The 21,654-nt window shown below is 40.1% G+C and overlaps 1 protein-coding gene across 4 annotated transcripts in view; it reads right to left on the reverse strand.

Moving 5' to 3' along the window:
- The window catches only part of SH3KBP1 (SH3 domain containing kinase binding protein 1), a 203,267-nt gene that overhangs the window by 129,077 nt on the left and 52,536 nt on the right, over positions 1–21,654 (reverse strand). For all 4 annotated transcript variants that reach the window (XM_089511710.1, XM_089511712.1, XM_089511713.1 and 1 more), the window contains one exon: positions 3,538–3,661. In XM_089511710.1, coding sequence (XP_089367836.1) covers positions 3,538–3,661 — 124 coding nt within the window. The remainder of the gene's footprint in view (positions 1–3,537; positions 3,662–21,654) is intronic.

Below are 21,654 nucleotides of genomic sequence, written 5' to 3' on the forward strand. Positions count from 1 at the left end.
GTAATTTTAGGCTTCTGTACTCACATTTTTATATTGTCAATCCCCTTACAACAACATTAACTAGGAGAAAAATACAAGATTTTTTTTCATAGCAGAAAATCAACCTTAATTCAGAATTACAGAAAAGCTTGAAATGGTGATCATATTTTTGTAAACATATCCAGGGGGAGCCATGTTGGCCTTATAGCAAAGCACAATAACTTCCAAAAAAGCAAACCTTGATTGTGCTATTTTATATATAGGACACCATTTTACTATCCCACTGTATATAATGGGATGAGCATCCACAGACTTTTGACATCCACATGGGGTCTCAGAACCAAACCCCAGAGCCTATTGTAGTCTGTTATTTGGTAAAACTAATATCTTCCTTAGGAAGTTCTACATTTGCATTTTTGTCTTCCCCATGAGTCAATAGGACTGCTTCCAATCTAGTCTGAGCAGAAGCAGGCTATTTTGTGAAATGCTGAACTGGGTCTGAAACAAATCTATAGGGCCATGTACATCTACTATTTTTTATCCCAGAGTTTCTAAAAAGATTTAAAAAATATAATTGGCAGTTACTGGTCACCTTAAAGGGGATATTTTAAAACACATTTTAGTAGTCATGAAGGATTTAGCTTTCAAATGTTTAAACAGACTTGATAAGTTCACATAGCATAAATACAGCATTTATTTTTAAAATGTGAAGTTTTTACTGGTTTCATGCTCTTCGGAGAGAATCAGCAGCAAGCCAAAACACAATCACAAATCTGTCAAAATCAATCCCATGCTTTCTTCCAATCAGAATATATTTTCTTTAGCTGGGTCAAGTTTTCTGGCTTCAGCAAGGATTAATTATATTAGAAAAGTACATGCTCATTTTACAATAATACAATAGTAGAAAGAGAGAAAGGGAGGGAGGAAGAGTCTAGAGTTAAACATAGGGTTGCCATTAGTCAGGGCCTCCAAACCGGGACAAATGTAGGATAAAATTTTCAATTGTAGGACCTATTTTTTTGGGTCCTACATTTGAAAAAGAGCCTCGCTGAGGGGAGGATTCCTTCTGCGCTTGGGCTCCGTTCATGGAGCCCAAGCAGAGAAGGAATCCGCCCCCAGGGAGGCATTCTTTTCCCCTTGGACTCCGTTTTTGCCAACGGAGCCCAAGGGGAAAAGAATCCCTCCGCTCAGCGAGGATTCCTTCTCTGCTTGGGCTCCGTTCACGGAGCCCAAGCGGAGAAGGAATCCGCTCCCTTTCCCGGCCTCTGTGGAGGCTTGGCCTTCACAGAGGCCGGGAAAGAAGGAGGAGAGCGCCCGCAATCACCGCGATTGCGGCGATCGCGGGCGGCCCCCCTCCCTTTCCCGGCCTCTGTGGACGTTTGGCCTTCACAGAGGCCGGGAAAGAGGGAGCAGAGCGCCCACAATCGCTGGCGGCCCCACTCCCTTTCCCGGCCTCTGTGGAGGCTTGGCCTTCACAGAGGCCGGGAAAGAGGGAGCAGAGCACCCGCGATCGTGGTGATCGCGGGCGGCCCCCCTCCCTTTCCCGGCTTCTGTGGAGGCTTGGCCTTCACAGAGGCCGGGAAAGAGGGAGCAGAGCACCCGCGATCGCGGTGATCGCGGGCGGCCCCCCTCCCTTTCCCGGCCTCTGTGGAGGCTTGGCCTTCACAGAGGCCGGGAAAGAGGGAGCAGAGCCAGGCCACCTCCCTCAGCAGAGGAGGCCAAGCAGGGAAGGGGCCTCGCTCATGCGAGGCTCCTTTCCCTGCCTGGCGTCCGTCGCAGGGGGGGGTGTCCCGGGGCGGGGCCAAACCGGGGCGGGACCGTGCGGACCCGCCCCAAACCGGGAAAGTCCCGCCCCCAGGCGGGATATGGCATCCCTAGTTAAACAGCAATACTAGTCAACATGATATGCAGCGCAATTCAGTGAGGGAAAGAGTTTGATATATTTCATAAGTACACACATGCATACTGTATACTTAAATAATAAAATATAAAAAGCACTGCCTACTAATAAAGTATCATGCAAAACTAGTGAAGCATTTCTTTAGTCTTTCCAAGTGGCTTAAACTGTTCACTAATTTTTTAAGTTTATTAAGGGGTGCATGCAATTGTGTGGGAAATTGGTTATCTATGGCATTCAGGCATATAACAAAGTGTTGTTGTTTTTAACTGTCCTTCAATTCTTGTTCAGAAATCCAAGTAGACTGTGATATATGAAAATTCATCTCACCCTTGGACATATACTAGAGAACCAGTTTCTCATGTACCATCATATCCACATAATAAGCATGCATGCACTAAGGGCATGTCTACACTGGCCATTTACACTGGTTTCTCCCCATCCTCACGTTGCCCTGTCTACATAATGCCAAATCGGCTAAAGCCTCGATTCAACTGCAGATTGTCTTCACAAGGAAAGACCACAATGAATGGGCCATCCCTATCTCAAGCCATATTTTAAAAAACTCACAGTATGCTCCAAAATTTTCTGGAAAATCCAGTGCACTCCAGCGCATCACCAGGTGGCTATTTACATGCATGTCTCACTGTACAGCCCATCACCATCACTGTAAGTCACTCCCTCTGAGGTCACAGCAAGGCACCTAGCCATGTGACCAGCACTAGGCACCTTAGAGGGGGTGACTCACAATAGCAGGTAGCATACACATGTAGACAGCCACTTAGCATTGCTCCAGAGTGCCCAGATAACAGGGGAAATGGTATTATTATAAAACAAGCATGTATTTTTCTAATATAATGAATCCCTGCTGAGGCCAGAAAATTTGACCCAGCTAAAGAACATTCTGGCCAGTGTAAACTCATTCTAAGCAAGCCTTTGCAAACATTATGTCTGTGTGACTCAAATATGAAGGTCCTATTAGACAGATAAATTTGTCTATCTATGAAAATGGAGATCCAACTGTACTACATGAATTCCACTGTGCTGTTACCATTAAAATCCTATGTGTAACATTAGGAGGAACCTCCTGACAATAAGGGCTGTTCGACAGTGGAACAAACTCCCTCTGAGTGTAGTGGAGTCTCCTTCCTTGGAGGTCTTTAAACAGAGGCTGGATGGTCATCTGTCAGGGATGCTTTGATTTAGATTTCCTGCATGGCAGGGGGTTGGAATGAATGGCCCTTGCAGTCTCTTCCAGCTCTATGATTCTAATAAAGAAGAATGTCTAATGGGGGGGGGGGGGGGAAGCTAGATATGCATTTATTTTACAGAGCCATTTAATGCTATCAAAGTTGCCAGAAATCTATCCAAACAGCTATTAAAATAATTCTAGTAAAGAATGAAGCGCCAGTGTTAAAGAAATATATGGAAGTCCCCACCTAAAAATTGAAATGGTATTCAGACAGGAAGACTGTAGTATCACAGTGACTGAATATCTGAACTTGCTTCATAAATCAGTGCTTTTCCATCTGAGTGTTTTTTCCACCCTTAATGTAGAAGATATGTACATCTGTCAAAGGCGTAACTTTATTTCTGGAAACACTACAAATGTATTTCCCATACCTATATAAAGTACTTAATTAGAGCTTAGAATGCAATACCTTTTTTAGAGGTTCTAATAATTGTCTCAGACAACAGTAAAGGACTTCCATTGGAAACTTCATGTATAGACTTTTCTGGTGCTTTGCTGACAAGAGTTTCTTTTTTCACATCTTTTTTTATTTCCTGTAAAAGAAACAAAAACAAAGGAGGAAAACTATTTAGAAGTCTCTTTCATGAATGTATGAATACAAACAGTATATAAACTATTATAGCTTTAGGAGAAGATGATTAGATAAAGAAGAAAAAAACTTGAAACCATGAGTCAATAACTCAAAGGTTATTTATCATGGATGAAAAATTTCTCTTCCAAAACCAGCTGGATTCACAATTATAACATTCATGTGGCACTTAATGTGACACTGCATCCTTTTAGCATGCTATAATGTCATCCTGACAACAGATGTAAAACTCCAACCCTACAATGAGAATACTGTAAAATTTCCCGAGAAATGCAATCCGCTGTATGCAATGGGCCTTTCTCTTTGCCAAGTGTATCAGGACCTCTAACATTATTCATTAATTATTAATGTAACTCAGTGGTTCTAAAATGGTAGGGAGGGACCCCCCGGTGGGGGGGTAGAATTGCTCAAGGGGGGGCATGAGACTTGAAGGCTCTGATCCCACTTTCTCCACCTCTTCCCAAATGTTTTTATGTGTAAAGTTCACACATGCATGGAATTAAAATACTGAATTTATTTAAATAAAACTGTTCTAATTTGAACAATGTTATTTCCTTATAACATGTTAAAATATCAATATACATAAATGTGCAAATGAAAATACGCACACTAAATAAACAAAACATTTTTATTCATATACTATGATGAGTGGATGTAACATCCGCATGTGATAATAATAACAATAATAATAATAATAATATACAGCTTTTCCAACAGATCAAAGCGGTTTACAAAATGCATAAACAATGACATAAAGAATTACATTAACAAATATACAACTAAAAATTCTTCCCCTTATCTTAACTACAGTTAAATTAATCAAAATACAATTAAATTAATAATATTAAAGTCTATTAAGATATACCCTCAACCCAATATCAAATATACAAATACAATCACAGCAGCAAAAACTCATTACAAAACAATAACATATAAAATAGATAACAATTAAGACAATACTATCAAATACTATCAGACAATAATATCAAATTCTAACAACCACCTTGTACTACTATATCCTCCAGCTGTTGTAATATTAGTTCGTGCTGACTTGGAGGCTTCACCAGCGAGCGGGCTTTGAGGGTGCCACTCTCACCAGTCCCCGCCTCCTTGCAACTGCGTGTGGTGTTTCTGGCGCTGGGGCTGGAGTGTTCTTGCATCCTGGCTGGCTTACATGTAGATGTAAAGGGTGGGGGTTTCAAGTAACTTATGAAACAATTAAAATGAAAAGGGGAAATTGCTTCTTCCTCACTTTATCTATGAGGTTACAGTAATGGTTGTTCCCATGTAGATACTTCACCTTGTGGGTACTACAATGTGCCATCAACGAGCTGGAGAAGAGAAGTTGCTCCCATTAGGAAAGAGATTCTTGCTGGCCTACCAGCCCTAACCAGAAAGCCCATCCTGAGTTGTTCAAAGGTGGCCCAGACTTAAGCAACCTTGTCTTTTCAAAGTCAGGAAGAAAGAGAGGAAAGGAAGTGAAACGGCTACCCACCTAATGTGCTAGATTTGTTTGCATCTGCACTGTGGTTTTGCCTTTCCTCAGCACTGCTAGCAACTCATTGCAGGTGAAGGAACAAGACACTTGCCAAATTAGGCCAATAAGAGATCCAACATGGTGTAGTAGTTTGAGTGCTGGATTACAACTCTGGAAACCGGGGTTCAAATCCACACTCAGTCATGGAAACCCACTGGGTGACCTTGGGCAAGTCACATTCTCTGAACCTCAGAGGAAGACAAAGGTAAACCCTCTCTGAACAAATCTTGCCGTTCTGGATTAGCATGTGTGGATCTGAGAAGTCAACAGTTATAGTTCAAGAACTGCTTTCATTTCATTTACGTCAGTTTCTTTCAATATGAAAACTGCCTTGCACCCTTTTTGTATTGGTTGCATTATTCTCCACAACCAACAGGTTTTTACATTTTTGCATTACTTTTTTAAAGCAAAAAGAAAATAAAAAAATGAAGAGTACTAAAATTTATATTTTGTGTAAGAATAATGTAGAAAAACAGAAGAGACTCCACTGAACTGCCCCATTTGTTTCTCTTTACTAAGAAATAGTTTCAGTTTTTGTTTGTTCTGGTTCATGCTTATATGTGTCACTGGTCAAAAATGGTTTTTGAACACAATACACAAAAGCTGGAAGTGGTAATAAGGGTTTCATTCACAATTGAGTTCTCTTATACTATTCTTCTTAGAAATATGAAGCAAATAATTCTATTTGGAGGGCAATTTTACTGCCATTAGTGGGACATGGTGCCAAATGAATCTTAGTACACTTAAGATTTATTCTTTGGGCTTCCTCTGGTGGAATAGTTCTAAATATTGAGTGCACAGAAGTGACTAGGGATGCATCTACACTGTAGAAATCATGCAGTTTAAAAACCACTTTAACTGCCATGGCTCCATCCTACTGAATCATGGGGTTTGTAGTTTAGTGAAGAACAGTACTCTTTGGCAGAGCAGAATAAAGACCTTGTAAAACTACAAATCCAAGGATTCCACAGGATAGAACCATGGCAGTTAAAGTGCCAAACTGCATTACTTCTACAGTGCAGAAGCACCTTAGATTTCATCTTCTGGACATCCCAGTCAGTATGACCAAAAGCCAGGGATTATAGAAATTTTAGCCCAATATAGTGACCCAAGACTGAGAACCACTCTTTTTATAGGTATAGTATCTACATACAATGACTAACGCTACCAAAAAAATTGTAAGTGATGCATGATGAAGCTTTCAGATATATCATTCTATGAAACAACAGCAAGAAGTCCTCCTGTTAATATTAATATTCTTCAAGTTCTAAAAATTGCAAAGAAAACAACAACAACGACAAAAAACCCAAGAAATTTCTTTGCTTAATGTAACATGAGGTTTTGTTTGTGTACATGCTTCCTACAGTGGAAAGAGGTGGAATCATTCAAACCTGTGAAACATAAATTTATTTATCTATCTATCCAACAGAAGCTCTTCTGGAATAGCAAAAGCTGTTCCAAACACAAGTTTCTTAATTCATCCATCCTGCCCTTAAGGCCACTTCCTCCTACCTTGACCTATCATACCCTCTACTTGGCTTATCATTCTCTCTCTTTGCAAGTTCTTCTTACCCTTGGGAATTTTTCTAGAATGAAAAGTAGCTAAAAAAATTTTTAAAAATAATTTCTTCATACATACAACAATTCTGGAAACCACAGTAAAATAGTATCTAGAGGACCACATGATTCTTGTCCACTATAAATGAAATTTAAAAATATAATATGCCATGAAAAAATCTGGAACTCCAGGACTCGTTGGTTCTGAACAGTTTATAGCCTATGACTAATGAAAATGAAATCTTCTGTGATCCAGTAAAGGATACTGTGTGATTATGTATGGTTCCAAAAAACCTATTTTCTTGAAACACAGAAAACTCTATTTTCATCTGAAGAAAGTCTACACTAAACCTACGTGATGTGATATGTTTCTTACTGTTCTGTATGCAGAACTTACAAAGATAAGAAGGAGCTCAAGAAACAAATATTTATATTCTGTTTATCTCTGGCATGGACTCTTGGTCAGTAAAAAAGAGTATGCTCATATAAGCACATAGCAATTCTATGGAGAACATAATGGCCTCTCTCTAAAAACATTTTTTTCCTGGAAAGATTTTCTCTTGAGAGGAAAAAAACAGTATTCTACATACAAGCATTTTGAGTACAGAATCATAAAATCACCTCTTTCAAAGTCTCCAGAAAATAAAAGTGAAACTTCAAAAATCAGCAAGCCTTAAGTATGTACAGACTCAAAAAGTGTAATCTTCAAGTTTCTTCAATAATGAGTCCATATTACTGTATATATCTAGCTATACGTCTAACTGACGGAGTCTAAAAACAGTAGTTAATTTAATAAGTGGGACAAGGAAAACAACAGAATGCTAAAAATTTTGTCCACCCATTAAATCTAACAATCAAGTATTGTTTTCAAAACTTATTTTTAGAATTAAAGAGTAAAATGGCTATTTTTAACTATCATGTCAAAAGACAGAATTTTCCCTCTATTCAAATATGTTCTCTTCTACAAACTGAAAAGCTCAGCTTTATTTCTGATGATTAAATAAAGCTGATAGGAAAAAAAGCACTGACATTGTAGAAATATATTTACACTGCTATCTGTGATGAAACCCTGAACAGAACTACCAATGCAATTTTCTTTTCTATCTTGCTCTGTTCCAGCTGTCATTTATCTGTAATGCTAGTTCCTGACAGCAGTTCACACATGAACCTTTGAGACAGCAGCTTAAAAAAGAATTGGCACTTAGAAGCATAGAGCAGTCTGGTGTAGTGGTTTGAGTGTTGGACTATGACTCTGGAGATTAGGGTTGAAATCCCCATTTGGCCATGAAAACCCATTGAGTGACCTTGGGCAAGTCACATTCTTTCAGCCTTAGAGGAAAGCAAAGGCAATCCCCCTCTGAACAAATCTTGCCAAGAAAAAACCCATGATTCTTTGCTTTCAGTAAGTGGTCCTTACTGAAATAAGACCTGGATATTAGATCTGCTGTTCTACTGCACATTCAAAACAGCCAATCTTGGTTGATGCTCCCTTTGCCACCAAGTCACACTGGGAGCAGCAAATGAGTAATTCGCTGAGCAGTAACAGAAGAGTCTCACCTGTGCTGGCCTTGTGGCAGAGGTATCACTAGGGGCATGGTAGTGCAGTCCATACAAGGTGGCATATTAAGTGGGATGACACCACAGCCATCACCCTATAACAAAGCCACTTTTGCTCCCCAAATGTCTTTTGGAAGAAAAAGGGCATAGTATTAACATACCTTGTAAGACATGAGGAGCGCAGCAAAAGAGAAGATGTGGCCAGAAAGTGGGGTCAAGCACTGCCCACTGAGCTTCAAACACCCTCTGGGAAAAGAGGAAGAGACAGGGCAGGACTCTCTGGGTTCCTCCATCCTCCTAGTATGGCCTGGCCCCACCCGTGAGAGAAGGTGAAGCAGACAAGAGAATCAAAGAGAGAGTGAGTGTGAAGAAGGCTGCTGTCTGCCATTGACAAAAGAGCCTCCAGCTTCTTACTGTTAAGCTCTTGGAAGGTGGGTTGTTGTTGTTGTGGTTTTTTTATGTAATCTTCATGTAAATCATCCAGACATATTCCAGCAGAATGTCTGATGGACTTTCTGCTCATCTTAGAGACAGGACTAGCAAAGCATTAGAATTAGTTTCACCATAGAAAAGTCATGAGACGGTATAAAATAAGAAACAGTTCCAGTTATTATAGTATTCTACTACCAGTAATGCTTATTTGGATGTGTGATGTGCTACTTTTTGTCATACAGTCAACCTTTAAACAAACAAATCTTGCTCTCCATCTATCTTGAATCAGAATAAACCCAAAGGATAAGTGACACCTCTTCCTAATTCCAGCTCAATGAAAAGCCAATAGGTTGGCTGTTGAACACCCAGAAGTCCACAATAAATAGCTTGGGTTAAAAGTACATGTGTAGTAAAATTAGGGTTGCCATAATTGTCCACTTTTACCAGGGACAAAATGTGGAACAAATTCAAGACCAAACTGTAGGACAACTGCAGGACAAAACTCAGCCCAAAACGTAGGACATTGAAGAAAAATGGTGGACCTTAAATGTCCTACATTTTGAGCTGAGTTTTGTCCTGCAGTTGCCCTACAGTTTGGTCTTGAATTTGTCCTACATTTTGTCCCTGGTAAAAGTGGACAATTATGGCAACCCTAAGTAAAATAAACCTGAATAACAGCAAAACAACCACGGCGGGATACAGACCGCCGCTTTGCGACGGTCTCCCGCCGGCGCCATTTGCTCCACGCGGGAGCTGCAGCAGCCAAACCGCGCGGCTCCCGCGCAGAGCAAAAAAGAAGCTCCATTTCGGAGCTTCTTTTTGCGGCGCCTTTATGATGTCGCGAGGCGCCGCTGGCGCATTCGCGACATCATAGGCGCCGCGACATGTTTGGACGCTATGCGTCCAGTACGTAAACATGGCGGCCCCCATGTGGAAGGGGCGCCGCCATGTTGTACGTATTCTATACGTACTAGGGTTGGGGGGTGCGGAAGCACCGCCCCTTCCTAACCCTAGTACGTATAGAATACGTACTATATGGCGGTTTGTATCCCGCCCACGTCTCTTATCCCTCCCACAAAATCCTTTAAAATTAAACAAGAATGCTGAAACATCTAGTTCTAAATGCAACAACCTTTTGAATGCTTTGGTCTTACTTAAATAATTATACTGAAATACATACTGAGATTTCCAGTGAGACTCTACATAGCTTTTTTTCATTCTCATTTCTGGTTCAGAAGAAATTATATTTCCTATTTAAACAACAACAACAACAACAACCAACCCAAAATGCATTTACCCACTGTGATCCACTGGAACTGGATCACACAAGTTCCATCATAGCAGAATGTTTGAACATAGGCTTTATTAACTCGTTTTATTTTACATGACTGAGTTAATAAAACCTATGTTCAAACATTTTGCTGTGATGGAACTTGTGTGAATTAGACCCATTCCAGCTCCAGTGGATCTTTAAACACTAACAAATCACAGGAAAAGCACAACATAAACATGCTGAATAGAGGATAATGTGACATTTAATGATGTGTTACTTTGCTTTTGTCAGAGAAAATTAAAAAATCTTGTTTTTTTTTTTTAATCATTCTTACTTAACCAAGAGAGGTGGAAGCTATAAACTGTTTGGGTAGCAGGAAAGCAAGCCAGAAATATGCAGTCCTTTGGAACAAATCCACAAGTGGCATTAACATGAATAATTTATAAAATTACTGCAAGCTCTGGAAGATCTGAAGTTGAATGCTGCTTCCAGTGAGACTTCATGATTATGACGTAGCAGCTATCACAAGGTGAGGAGACAATCATAAACAAAATTTATTTATTTATTTATTTGCTATGAATCTCGTAGCACATCAAGTGTTCTGTAAGTCAGTATATACCAGTAAATGTAAGCAGGGGCCTAAAATCCATGTCAGGATAGCATGACTGCTAAAACAGTGTACGGATTTTCTTTCTCCACTGCAATTTTCAGTACTCTCAAAAAACTGACTCCAGAGAACTGACTTCTCTGTGTCTAGGAACTTTTAACTGAAAAGTGAAACCCATAGCACAGAGAAGGCAGAAGAAAGATAGCATTTGTAAATATATTAGGAGAGGGAAATACCAAGAAACACATAGGATTTGCGATGGAAAATAACCAGATGACAAAGATCGTTCATTTATGACTACGGTGAAAAAAATGAGATGGCCTTTTTTAAAATGCTGGGCATTAAATAGAAAATATATTCTATGACACCAAAGACAATATAGATCAAGTAAGTGGCCTCCACTTCAGAATGTAATTCAGAGCTGTCTCCCTTTCATTTCATCTGTATACATGAACCCACAGGTGGGCTCTAAATGGGAATTATAATTTAACTTAGCATGGATGCTCTCCTGGGACTAAATTCACTACTAACTATAGATCATGGGTCGGCAACCTGTGGCCCGCAGGCCACATCCGGCCCCCGGAGGCGCTAGGACCGGCCCCCGCTCGCTCCTGCCGCCGATTGCCACTGTCCCGGCTGCCATTTAGTTTTTTAAAATGGTGGTGAAGTCTCGCGCGACCTTTATTGTCGCGCGAGACTTCACCGCCATTTTAAAAAACAAAATGGTGGCGCCCATCTAGGAGGCCCGGTGCGCTCCCTGGAGCCCTGTTCGAGGGCTCCAGGGCCGTGCCAGGCCACCGAATGGGCGCCGCCCTCCTCCTTCCTCCTCCTTCGCCCTTCTGGCTCCGCTCTCCTGGCTCTAGTCCTGGCTCTGCCCTCCGCCCTCCTGGCCCTGCCCTTCGCCCTTCTGGCTCCGCTCTCCTGGCTCTCCTGGCTCTGCTCTCCTCCCTCCCCCCATGTAAGAGCGGGGAGGAGGGGAAGGAGGAGGAGGAGGCAGAGAGAGAAAGAGAAAGAAAGAAAGAAAGAAAGAAAGAAAGAAAGAGCCAGAGCCACTTCCACGCAGGAGGTTGGTTCATTGGGGAAGGGGGGTTATCGGAAGCTACACCTACTACCTGTGCCTTTGTGGTTTGGGAGGGACACAGTGTGCATGCATTTTCCCCTGTTCTGTGGCATTCAGGTAGCTTCCACATGCTAACAAACATTGTTATTATCATGCATATATCCCTTGGTATTCTCTTTGCAAAATCCCTCCACATGGGCTGGCTTCTCCTTTCTGGGTTGAGGCATTGTGCATGCATTTGATCTGGATTTCCTAATTTTTATTTAACTTTACCTGTTCTTGTTCTTCATTTTAAATATTGTATATGTTCCCATTTTGTTTTTTACTTCATATAATATTTGCAGTGTATGCAGGAATTATTTCTTATTTTTTATTTATTTAATTTTTTTTAAAAAAATATTTATTTATTTTTGGGCTTTGGCCGAAGGAAGGGACTGAGGAGGAGAGGCCAGACACACGCCTACTTCTCCTTGCGGGGCGTCTGTGGAAGGTCCGCCACCGGCACGCGGCCCCGCCCCCGAGGGAGGAAGCTCCGCCCCAGCATGCGGCTCCGCCCTGGAGGGTGGAAGCTCCACCCCCGGTGTGTGGCTCCGCCCCCAGAGGGTGGAAGCTCCACCCCCCAACTTCGGCCCCCCAGTTGTCTGAGGGACAGCAACCCGGCCCCCTGCTCAAAAAGGTTGCCTACCCCTGCTATAGATGATGGTTTAATAATGGCTTTGTAACATGCTCTGGAGAAATAATCCTTATCACTTCTTTTTTTTATTGCCACCTTACTGTTAATTTTATACAGTACTCAGTTTTTAACAAAGCTGAATTTTGACAGTATGGAACAACCCAGTTTGGGACTCAAGGAGTCCCCATCCACACTGTAGAAATTATCTGGTTTGACATAATTTTAACTGCCATGGCTCAATGCTATGGTATTCTAGGAATTGTAGTTTGTTGTGGCACAAGAGCTAAGCTACCATTCCCAGAATTCCATAGCATTGAGCCATGCCAGTTAAAACTATGTCAAACCAGATTATTTCTGCAGGTAGATGCAGCCTTTAGCCAGAATCCAGCAAGTTGGTTGTGTTGATGGCTCTCCCTCCTGCTGCAGTACCACACAACACACCAAATGGACCTCCAGAGTTCTTTAAGGTTCATCCAATAAGATCACAAGTGAGCAAAAGCCAGGTTAAGAAACCACTGATATATATCTGGGCGACTTACAGTACATATACGCGGCTTCCAGCATACGTTGGAAGCTGTGCTGGAAGAAATAGCGCTGTGCGCCAAAGTAATGGTGCATGCGCCTGTGCGTGCATGCCGCCACATCGTCATGAGCCCAAGCCCCATTGGCTTTAATGGGGCTTGAGCTTATGCGGTATCCTCCAGTGCAGTTCTATAGTCAGTGTCTGTTGAACGTTGACCACAGAGTTGCACTGGAGGACCTGGAAATTCCTAGAGAGGTGTCCTCTCAAGTAAAACATGGTGTTTTTTATATTTGCAGTTTTCCCATATTCATGGGGGTCTTGTGCCCCTTACCCTAGGGAATATGGAGGGACAAGTATATGTGTGTGTGTGTATTCCAAAAAACAAACATCGATTTTGCTATTTTATACTGTATAAGGGACACCATTTTACTATGTCTATAATAGGACTTCAGCATCTATGGATTTTTGGTATCCAAGGGGGTGTTGGAACCAAACCCCAGCAGATACCAAGGGTTCACTGTACAGTTCTTTTTTTAGAAGCTACTTTTATAAACCAACTTATCTTGTGCCCTTTTAGAAAATTACTTCCTTTTTTGTAGCCACGTAACTTTCCAATTCAGAAAATGTCAAATGCTGTGGTGGCGAAAGGCAGTGCAGAAATGAAACTAACCAGCAAATGTGCAGATTGCAAGAAGAGCTTGTTCTTAATTGCTTCAATTGAGAAATCCAGAAAGTGGTGGTTCAGCAAAACTCTACAGCAGTGCTTCTTTACTTGTTTTTGCTTGTGACTCCTTTAAAAATATGATGAAACCTCTGGACACGTTCTCCAGAAAAATGCATTTAAATGCAATTTTCTAAGCTCACTGAGCATAATGAACTTCTCTGCTTAAAATGGGCCACTGGAGAGGTAAACTTATTTATTTATATGAACAATTTTTGACACTGATCTTCAGTCAAAAAGGATTCAAAGTTCCATCCAAGAAGCTTTCACTTTCAAGACTCATTTTGTTACTCCATTTAATTACTGGTATCTTGTATTTGTTCACCTTGTATGTAAAAAATATCATACAAAGAACAAGTGTAGACTCAGAAGAAAAGACGTAAAGACAGGAGGAAGGAACATCAACAATCTAGATTTGCAGATGACACCATTACTGGCGGACAACATCACAGACCTGGAACAGCTTGGTCAAAGATGAAAATGCAAAGGCAGACTTAATGCTGAACATAAAGAAAGCTGAAATAATGACCACAGAGGAAATACATAAATTCAACCTGGACAATGAGGAAATTGAAATAGTCAAAGAATTCCTGTACTTTGAATCAAATATTGACCAAATGGTGACTGCAGTCAAGAAATCAAAAGCCGAGGAATGGAAATGGAAGCTGTTAAAGAAGATCCTAAATCCTAAAGTGTAAAGATAAACAACTGAGCACAAAAGTTACAATCATCCAAGCCACTGTATTACCCATCACCATGTATGGATGTAAGAACTGGACAATTAAGAAAGTGAACAGGAAAAAATCAGCTCATTTGAGATGTGGTGCTGGAGAAGAGTGCTGAGGATACAGTATGGTGAAAAAGAGAAACAAATGGGTCCTTGAACTGATCATACTTGGAATATCCCCAGTAGCCAAGATGATTAAATTGAGGTTGTCGTACTTTGGCTACATCATAAGCCATGATTCATTAGAAAGGTAGAAAGTAGCAGAAAGAGAGGCAGACCAGATGCATGGATTCAATAATGGAGGTCACGGACCTGAATCTGCAGGACCTAAGCAGAGCAGTGGAGGATGGGGTTTTTGGAAATGTCTCATCCACAGGGTCGCCATGAATCGGGGTTGACTCAAGGGCAGTTAACAACAATAGTTTGCAGTTCTACCAGCCTGAGGCAGGAAGACTGGGATAGATCTTCATCTAAACTTTAAACCTGACATCAAGCAACTTGTGGACCACCTGTGGTGCCCGAAAATCATATTAGTGTGCCAGATCCTACTTTTTGCCTCCACCGCCTAAGAAATTCATGCTTCAAGATGCTTCCATAGTGAATTATTCTCTTCTCAAGTATGATACTGGGATGAAGCAGAAGCCACAAAAGGACTGCACTGAGACTGCACTGCCACCGTTTGCCCTAGGACTGCAGCAGCTGCATGCATCCAGCCTTGATCCAGGATGCCGCCATGGTCCTCAACCTGGGGCCCAAAAGTTCTATTTTACCACTCCTTTTTGGGCTGGTTCTTTGGCAACGAGCTGTGCCCAGGGTGGCTTCCAGCTGCGCTCGGGGTGTGCATCATCTGAATATCACACCCCCAATGCGGCTCAATGGTAGCCCTTTTGGGCCGTCTGAGGCCAGAGATGCACATTTTTGTTTCACAACACCCCCCCATCTCTCTTCAGCATCACCAGTGTTCAAGAATGATGGGAATTGTAATCTAGTATCTGAGGACCCATCGTCTAAGGGCCAATATAGATAATATATAATATAGATAATACTATATACGTATAGACAAACACCTACTCTAGGGTTAAGCTGACTTGAGCCCTGCATGGTCTGCTCCTTTAGTTGTTGCAAATCATTTCCAACTTATGGTGACTCTAAGGCGAACCTATTAAGGGGTTTTACTGGCAAGATATGTCCAGAGGGGATTTGCTATTGCCTTCTTCTGTACAGATTAGAGTGTGTGACTTGTCCAAGGTTATCCAGTGGGTTTCCATACCTGAGTGAGGATTGAAACCATGGTCTCCTGGAATTCTAATCTAACACTCAAGCACTTTAACACACTACTCCTTCTCTTACCATAGTTCATATGGGTGATATATTTTAAGTTGACAAATCAGAGTGAATTCATATGATGTGTCACCAGTTAAGGCACAATTAAACAATGTTAAGTTATCTTGACTATGGATTCTCCTTAAAAAATACAGAAAGTATCTTGCTGGCTCAGACAAAATTGTACCTAGTCCAGTATTCTTTGCAAGAAGCAGCCGATGTTAAGTTGCCCAGGGAAAATTGGTAGGAGATTTCTAGTAAACAAAGGTTCGTCTGAAAATATCCAAGACAAGTTGTGACTCTGAGTGTGGCAACAAAGGATACACTCAAAAAGCTCCATCCACCACCCATGACATAAATTTGTGCTGTCCCAGTAACAACAAGAGTGGAGAAAGGGGAAAGAGGTTAAAAGTTTCCACTTCTGCATCTTGCAAAGGGAGGGGGGGGAGAAAACACACAGTAACTTGCTGCAAAAAATGCTTCCTCTTCAATTGAGACATATATAATGATTTGCATTTGCCTGAATAGCAAATTGCTCCCCAGCTTTAGATCAGATTAGAATATTTTCTAGCAGTACTAAGCAAATGTACATGAATTGGTTTTTTATTTTTGCCCCAACATCAGAAAATGGTGTTGAAAGAAGGAGTTTTGGAAATTTTTAAACTTCTTGGTATTTCAGATTCCCACCACCACAAGAACTGACAAATTATAGTTACAACATTAATTTTTAAAGCCTTTGAGCACTAGCAAAATAAAAATAAAATGACTTAAAAGAAATTAAAATTACTGGTATGTTACAGGTCCCCCCACCCAATTCATTGTTCCTTTTATATATTGTATATATTCATGTATATTTTGTGAAAAAAATTGACCCCAAAAAGCTGAATCAACTGATCTACAGGTAAATGTAAGTAGTATATTTTAATTCTCCTCCTTCTCTCAGTAGAATGACAAAACGTAAGAGCTAAGTTCATCGTGGGAGCACCCAAAAGATGCACCAACCCCCTCTACACTTTCCACCATGATGCTGCTTTTGGCCTTTTTGAATGCTTGGGTGGGAAAATGGCAGTGGTGGCATCTCTTTGGTGCTTCCCCTCAAAAGAGTGCCAAAAGGAATGTGGCTTAGAAGAATCTGAATAAGACACTTCTGTATGAAGACAGTAAACTTCATCCTTTACGTCCTTTATTGCATGCCCCTAAGTTTTTTCTTCGACTTACCCATGAGTCATATCAAAATAAATAATTTTGGCCTCAAAATTTGCCCTTGACTTATACATGAGGTCGATTTATAGTTCAGTATATATAGAAGTTCTTACTGAACTCAGTAGAAAGAAGCCCAGCACCTTCATCCAACTAAAACAAAGAGTTTCATAATATAGAACACAAAGGGCTAAGATCAAAAGAATTTTGTTCTGACTAACTTTGCCAACTGAACTGGCTCAGCAAAGAAATGGGGACAATGAAATGGGTGCTAAGGCTGAACTGGGGAAGATAGTTAACAAGCCCACAGATTTGGACTAATCCTTTTGTTATTTATTTAAATTATTTATACCCCACCTTATATGCAAAGATCTCAGGGAAGCTTACAATAAAATCAATTTAGAACAATAAACATTAACAGTACTCTTAAAAAAACCCATTTAAAACAATTTAAAATAGTGTAACCAATACATATATGTAGCCTGGATGAGAACAATTAGGCCCAAGGTCTTTAATAAAAGCCAAGCTTTTATTTGGCACTGATACAATACTAGTGTTTAAGAAAACTACTCTAGATATGCACGTGTGTGTTCTCAGTCTTTGGGGAGACAGGTCCACAGCAAGCTCTTTCACCTGGGTTCTCTCAAGATAGCATGCTTATTTCATTTGAGCTACAATCCCATACTAGATCTCTTGGCTGGGATTACCCAGTAAATAGGGTTGACGGGAGGAGAGAATGGGATATGTCACTGTACAAGAAGACTATGCAGGCCCCACATCACGTGCTTCTGTCTACTTTTGAGGACAGTTGTTGTACTTATTGTCGTTGTGTGCCTTTAAGTTGTTTCCAACAATTTTTGTGTTTTAGGGGCTCTACAGACTGGCACTTTGTGCCAGCCTGTAGGCATGATGTGGGCTGAGCGTCCGGACGCTCTGAGCCCTCACCGTGCCACCTGGGCGCCATCTTGGCACATGCCCATTTATATGGTGTACATCGTGATGCTCATCATGCGCACTGCCCAAATGGCACTGCATCATCATGGCATGCAAACACGCCTATGGCACCCCTTCTGGGACGCAAAAAGAACCCACCCCGAAGCAGGTTCTTTTTGGTCCCTCTGGAGGCCACGGTGTGTGGTTGCTGCTGCCTCCTTCTGGGGCAAAAACGGGCAGTGTTTAGCTACCTATCTGCACAGCCCCTTAGTTTGTGTGCCTGTTTTGAACAGTAGACCACATGCTATGTTACCCTGTGATTACTGCACCATTCTATAATTTCAAAAGTGTTTTACCATTCAGCATGTGAGAAAGTGTTGTTTAAGGAAGCCCAGAGAACACTTCTGTACATGGGAATTGAGTAGGTCTTTGAATCCTTGCCAGTATAATGATGTGCCTTCCAGACAGCATCTGAAGTAATTTAAAAGTAGGCGACCCTAAGGCAAATCTGTCTCAGGCATTCTTGCCAAGATTTGTTCAGAGAAGGTTTGCCTTTGCCTTCCTCTTAGACTGAGAAAGTGTGACTTGTCCAAGGTCAATCAGTAGTTTCCATGGCAAGTGGAGACTGAAACCCTGGTCTCCAGAGTTGTAATGGTCAGAATATTCTGTGCAGAAGGATGTAGGGAAAGACATGAATCTCACTTCCTGCTTCCTGTTACAATGCTTTTCTTTCTCACTGAACTACTAGGCACAACTTGTACTGCATTATCCTATTAGTGCATCTACCTTCTTTGTTCAATTGCTTTCCCTCTCACTTAGAAAGTGAATGGCATTTGATGGAAATGCCATTACTTTGAGTGGCATCTGATAAATATAATCAAATAAGTAAACACAGTGTGTTGATAAGAAATTAAGGTTCTACAAAAGTTACTGGGAATTATTTTGAGTAAACACATTATAGCCATATTGGCTGGGGAATATAAAAGCGACAGATCAACACATCCAGAGATAACCAATTTGGGAAGGGCTATGTTACAGACTGGACTAAAATACTAACATCAGTTGAGCACTACCAGTGTTCTTGAAGCCATTTCTAGATCAACTATGTGAATTATAGGATTTTCAGCAACTGCAGCTTACCCAAGAGTCTGTGCTCACTGGTAGGATATTAGGGCTTTTTTTAAAGTTCATTGTATGTGTTTTAGTTTGTGTGCCTGTTTTGAGTAGTAGGCCATATGCTATGTTACCCCATGATTACTCCACCATCATATAGTTTCAAAAGTATTTTACCATTCAGCATGTGAGAAGGTGTTGTTTAAGGAAGCCTAGAGCACACTTGTGTACGTGGGAGTTGAGTAGGTCTTTGAATTCTTGCCAATATAATATGCCTTCCAGACAGCATCTGAAGTAGATTAGAACCATGATGAATGGAAAATAGCATCAATTCTTACAGATTTTTCTGGAAGTATATGGGCAATCTGCAATACATTATATAACATATCTACTATGGCACAAGTAACACAGTAAGAGAAAACAAGCAAAAGTTCTCTTTGTGCTGCTGTTTAATTGAAATTCTAATCACAAGATTTGTGAATTTAAGTACCCCTTGATTTCTAACATACAAAATAGGCAGAACACCATTCTCTTATAAAGCATTTCAACATTCCTTCTTTTGTCTCAAACATAAACTAAAGTAAAGCCTTTAATGGCAGGTCAAATAGTACCTTTTTGTAAAGACTAAAGGCCTGAACAGACAGGCCAAAATAAAGCTGCTTCAGGTCACTTTGAAGGTATGCTGTTTAAATGACACACACATCTTAAGAGGCCAGAAGCTGCGCCAAAGCTGTGCTCTAGTCCTTAGGACTGAAGCATGGCTTTGGTGCAGCTTCCAACCTCTTAGGAGGCATGCATCATTTAAACATCATACCTCCAAAGTGACCCAAAACAGCTTTATTTTGGCCTGTCTATTCAGACCCTAACACTCTCCAACTACCAAAACAGTTATTCCAAAAATTGTTTATAATGAGAAGTACATGGTTTGAAAACTGGAAAAGTTTCAGTTTGAAAACTGAAAAAACTGGAAAATTACCAAATACTGTACAGTGTATTTACTCTTTTTGTTGCTATATTCATTCAAGAGTAATCATGTTTACTGTTGTTAAGACTACAGGGGGAAAAGTGAACTGTACCTAAGTACATATAAACTGTGAAATCCTATTATAAGCCAAATGTAACAAGATCAGAGTCAGCTACTGGGTGTTTCAAAGCCTCTTTTCAGATTTGTTTTTCAATGGATGAGCTCATAAAAAAACTATTTTTAAGGAAGCCAAAACTATGATGTACAATTACTTTAAAGAAAATATAGATAAAGGGGTTAAATTACCTATTGTTTGGGACGCAGCTAAAGCCGTTTTCAGAGGCTTCTTTACACAACAAAACATTAAACTTCAGAAAGAGAAGAATGAAAAATCCAATTTATTGAACAAGTTACTGAAAGAAAAAGAAGAGACACTAGCTAAATACCCAGGTAACAAGAAAACCCTGAAAGAAATTACAGTTTTAAGGAAACAATTAGAATCGTTTAATACTGCAGAAATGGGGAAAAAATTAAAATTGGCTAAACAAAAACACTTTGAATATGCAAATAAGATGGGGAAATGGTTATCTTATAGATTAAGAAAAGAAAAGAAGAAAAAATAATTTGTAAAATAAGGAAAGATGATATTATCTTTACGAAGCAAGAAGATATAAAAGAAACTTTCAGGGAGTTTTATCAAAATTTGTATCTGGGTAAAACAGTTGATAATAGGAAAATGGAGGACTACCTCTTCAACTGTGACATCCAACCACTTTCTGAAAAAATGAGGTCAGAGCTTAACCAACCTATAACTATTGCGGAGATCATAGAAGCCATTCAAATGTCTAAAGTAGGGAAAGCTCCGGGTAACGATGGTTTAACAAACTTATTTTACAAAACATTTAAAGAGGATGTGGCCGCAATCCTTCAATCAATTATGAATGAGATACCATTAGGAAATATACCTCCTTCATGGAAGGAAGCGGAAATAATTTTAATTCCCAAAGATAACAAAGATTTGGAAGACCCTTCTAATTATAGACCAATCTCTCTTTTAAATTGTGATTATAAAATTTTTGCATCTATACTTTCTAAAAGGTTAAAAAATTGTTTGAAGGATATAATTGGAAAGGAGCAAAGAGGATTCTTACCCCAAAGGTTTATCAGAGATAATACGAGACTTTTACTAGACATTTTGGAATTCTACGACAAACATTACGATAAAAAATTGGGTTTACTCTCATTAGACTTGGAAAAAACTTTCGATTCAGTCAATTGGGACATTTTACTTAAAACTCTGGAAAAATTTAATGTAGGAGATAAATTTATAAACTGGATAAAAACAATTTATAATGATCAGAAGGCTCAAATTAAAAATAATGGAGAAAAAACACAATTTATTGAGATCCAAAGGGGCACCAGACAAGGATGCCCCCTGTCTCCACTTTTATTTACAATGGTAATTGAAATTTTGATCAAAAAATTATTGGAACTCAAGAAATTGAGGGGCTAAAATTGAAAAAGAACAATTATAAAATTAGGGCTTTCGCAGATGATATTATTTTATTCAGTGGGAACCCAGTAGAAAATACTGAATACATTGTAGAAATAATAGATAAATTCGGTGAGATAAAAAAACTATTTTTAGATATACAAAATGTATATGTTTACATGGTGTTCTTCAACAACAAAATCAGTAAGATTTAAAACACACAAACATGCAAAACACACTCATTC

The sequence above is a fragment of the Sceloporus occidentalis genome, unplaced genomic scaffold, assembly GCF_023333645.1.
Source record: "Sceloporus occidentalis isolate IW3139 unplaced genomic scaffold, rSceOcc1.0.p SCAF_2, whole genome shotgun sequence".
NCBI classification, from domain to species: domain Eukaryota; kingdom Metazoa; phylum Chordata; class Lepidosauria; order Squamata; family Phrynosomatidae; genus Sceloporus; species Sceloporus occidentalis.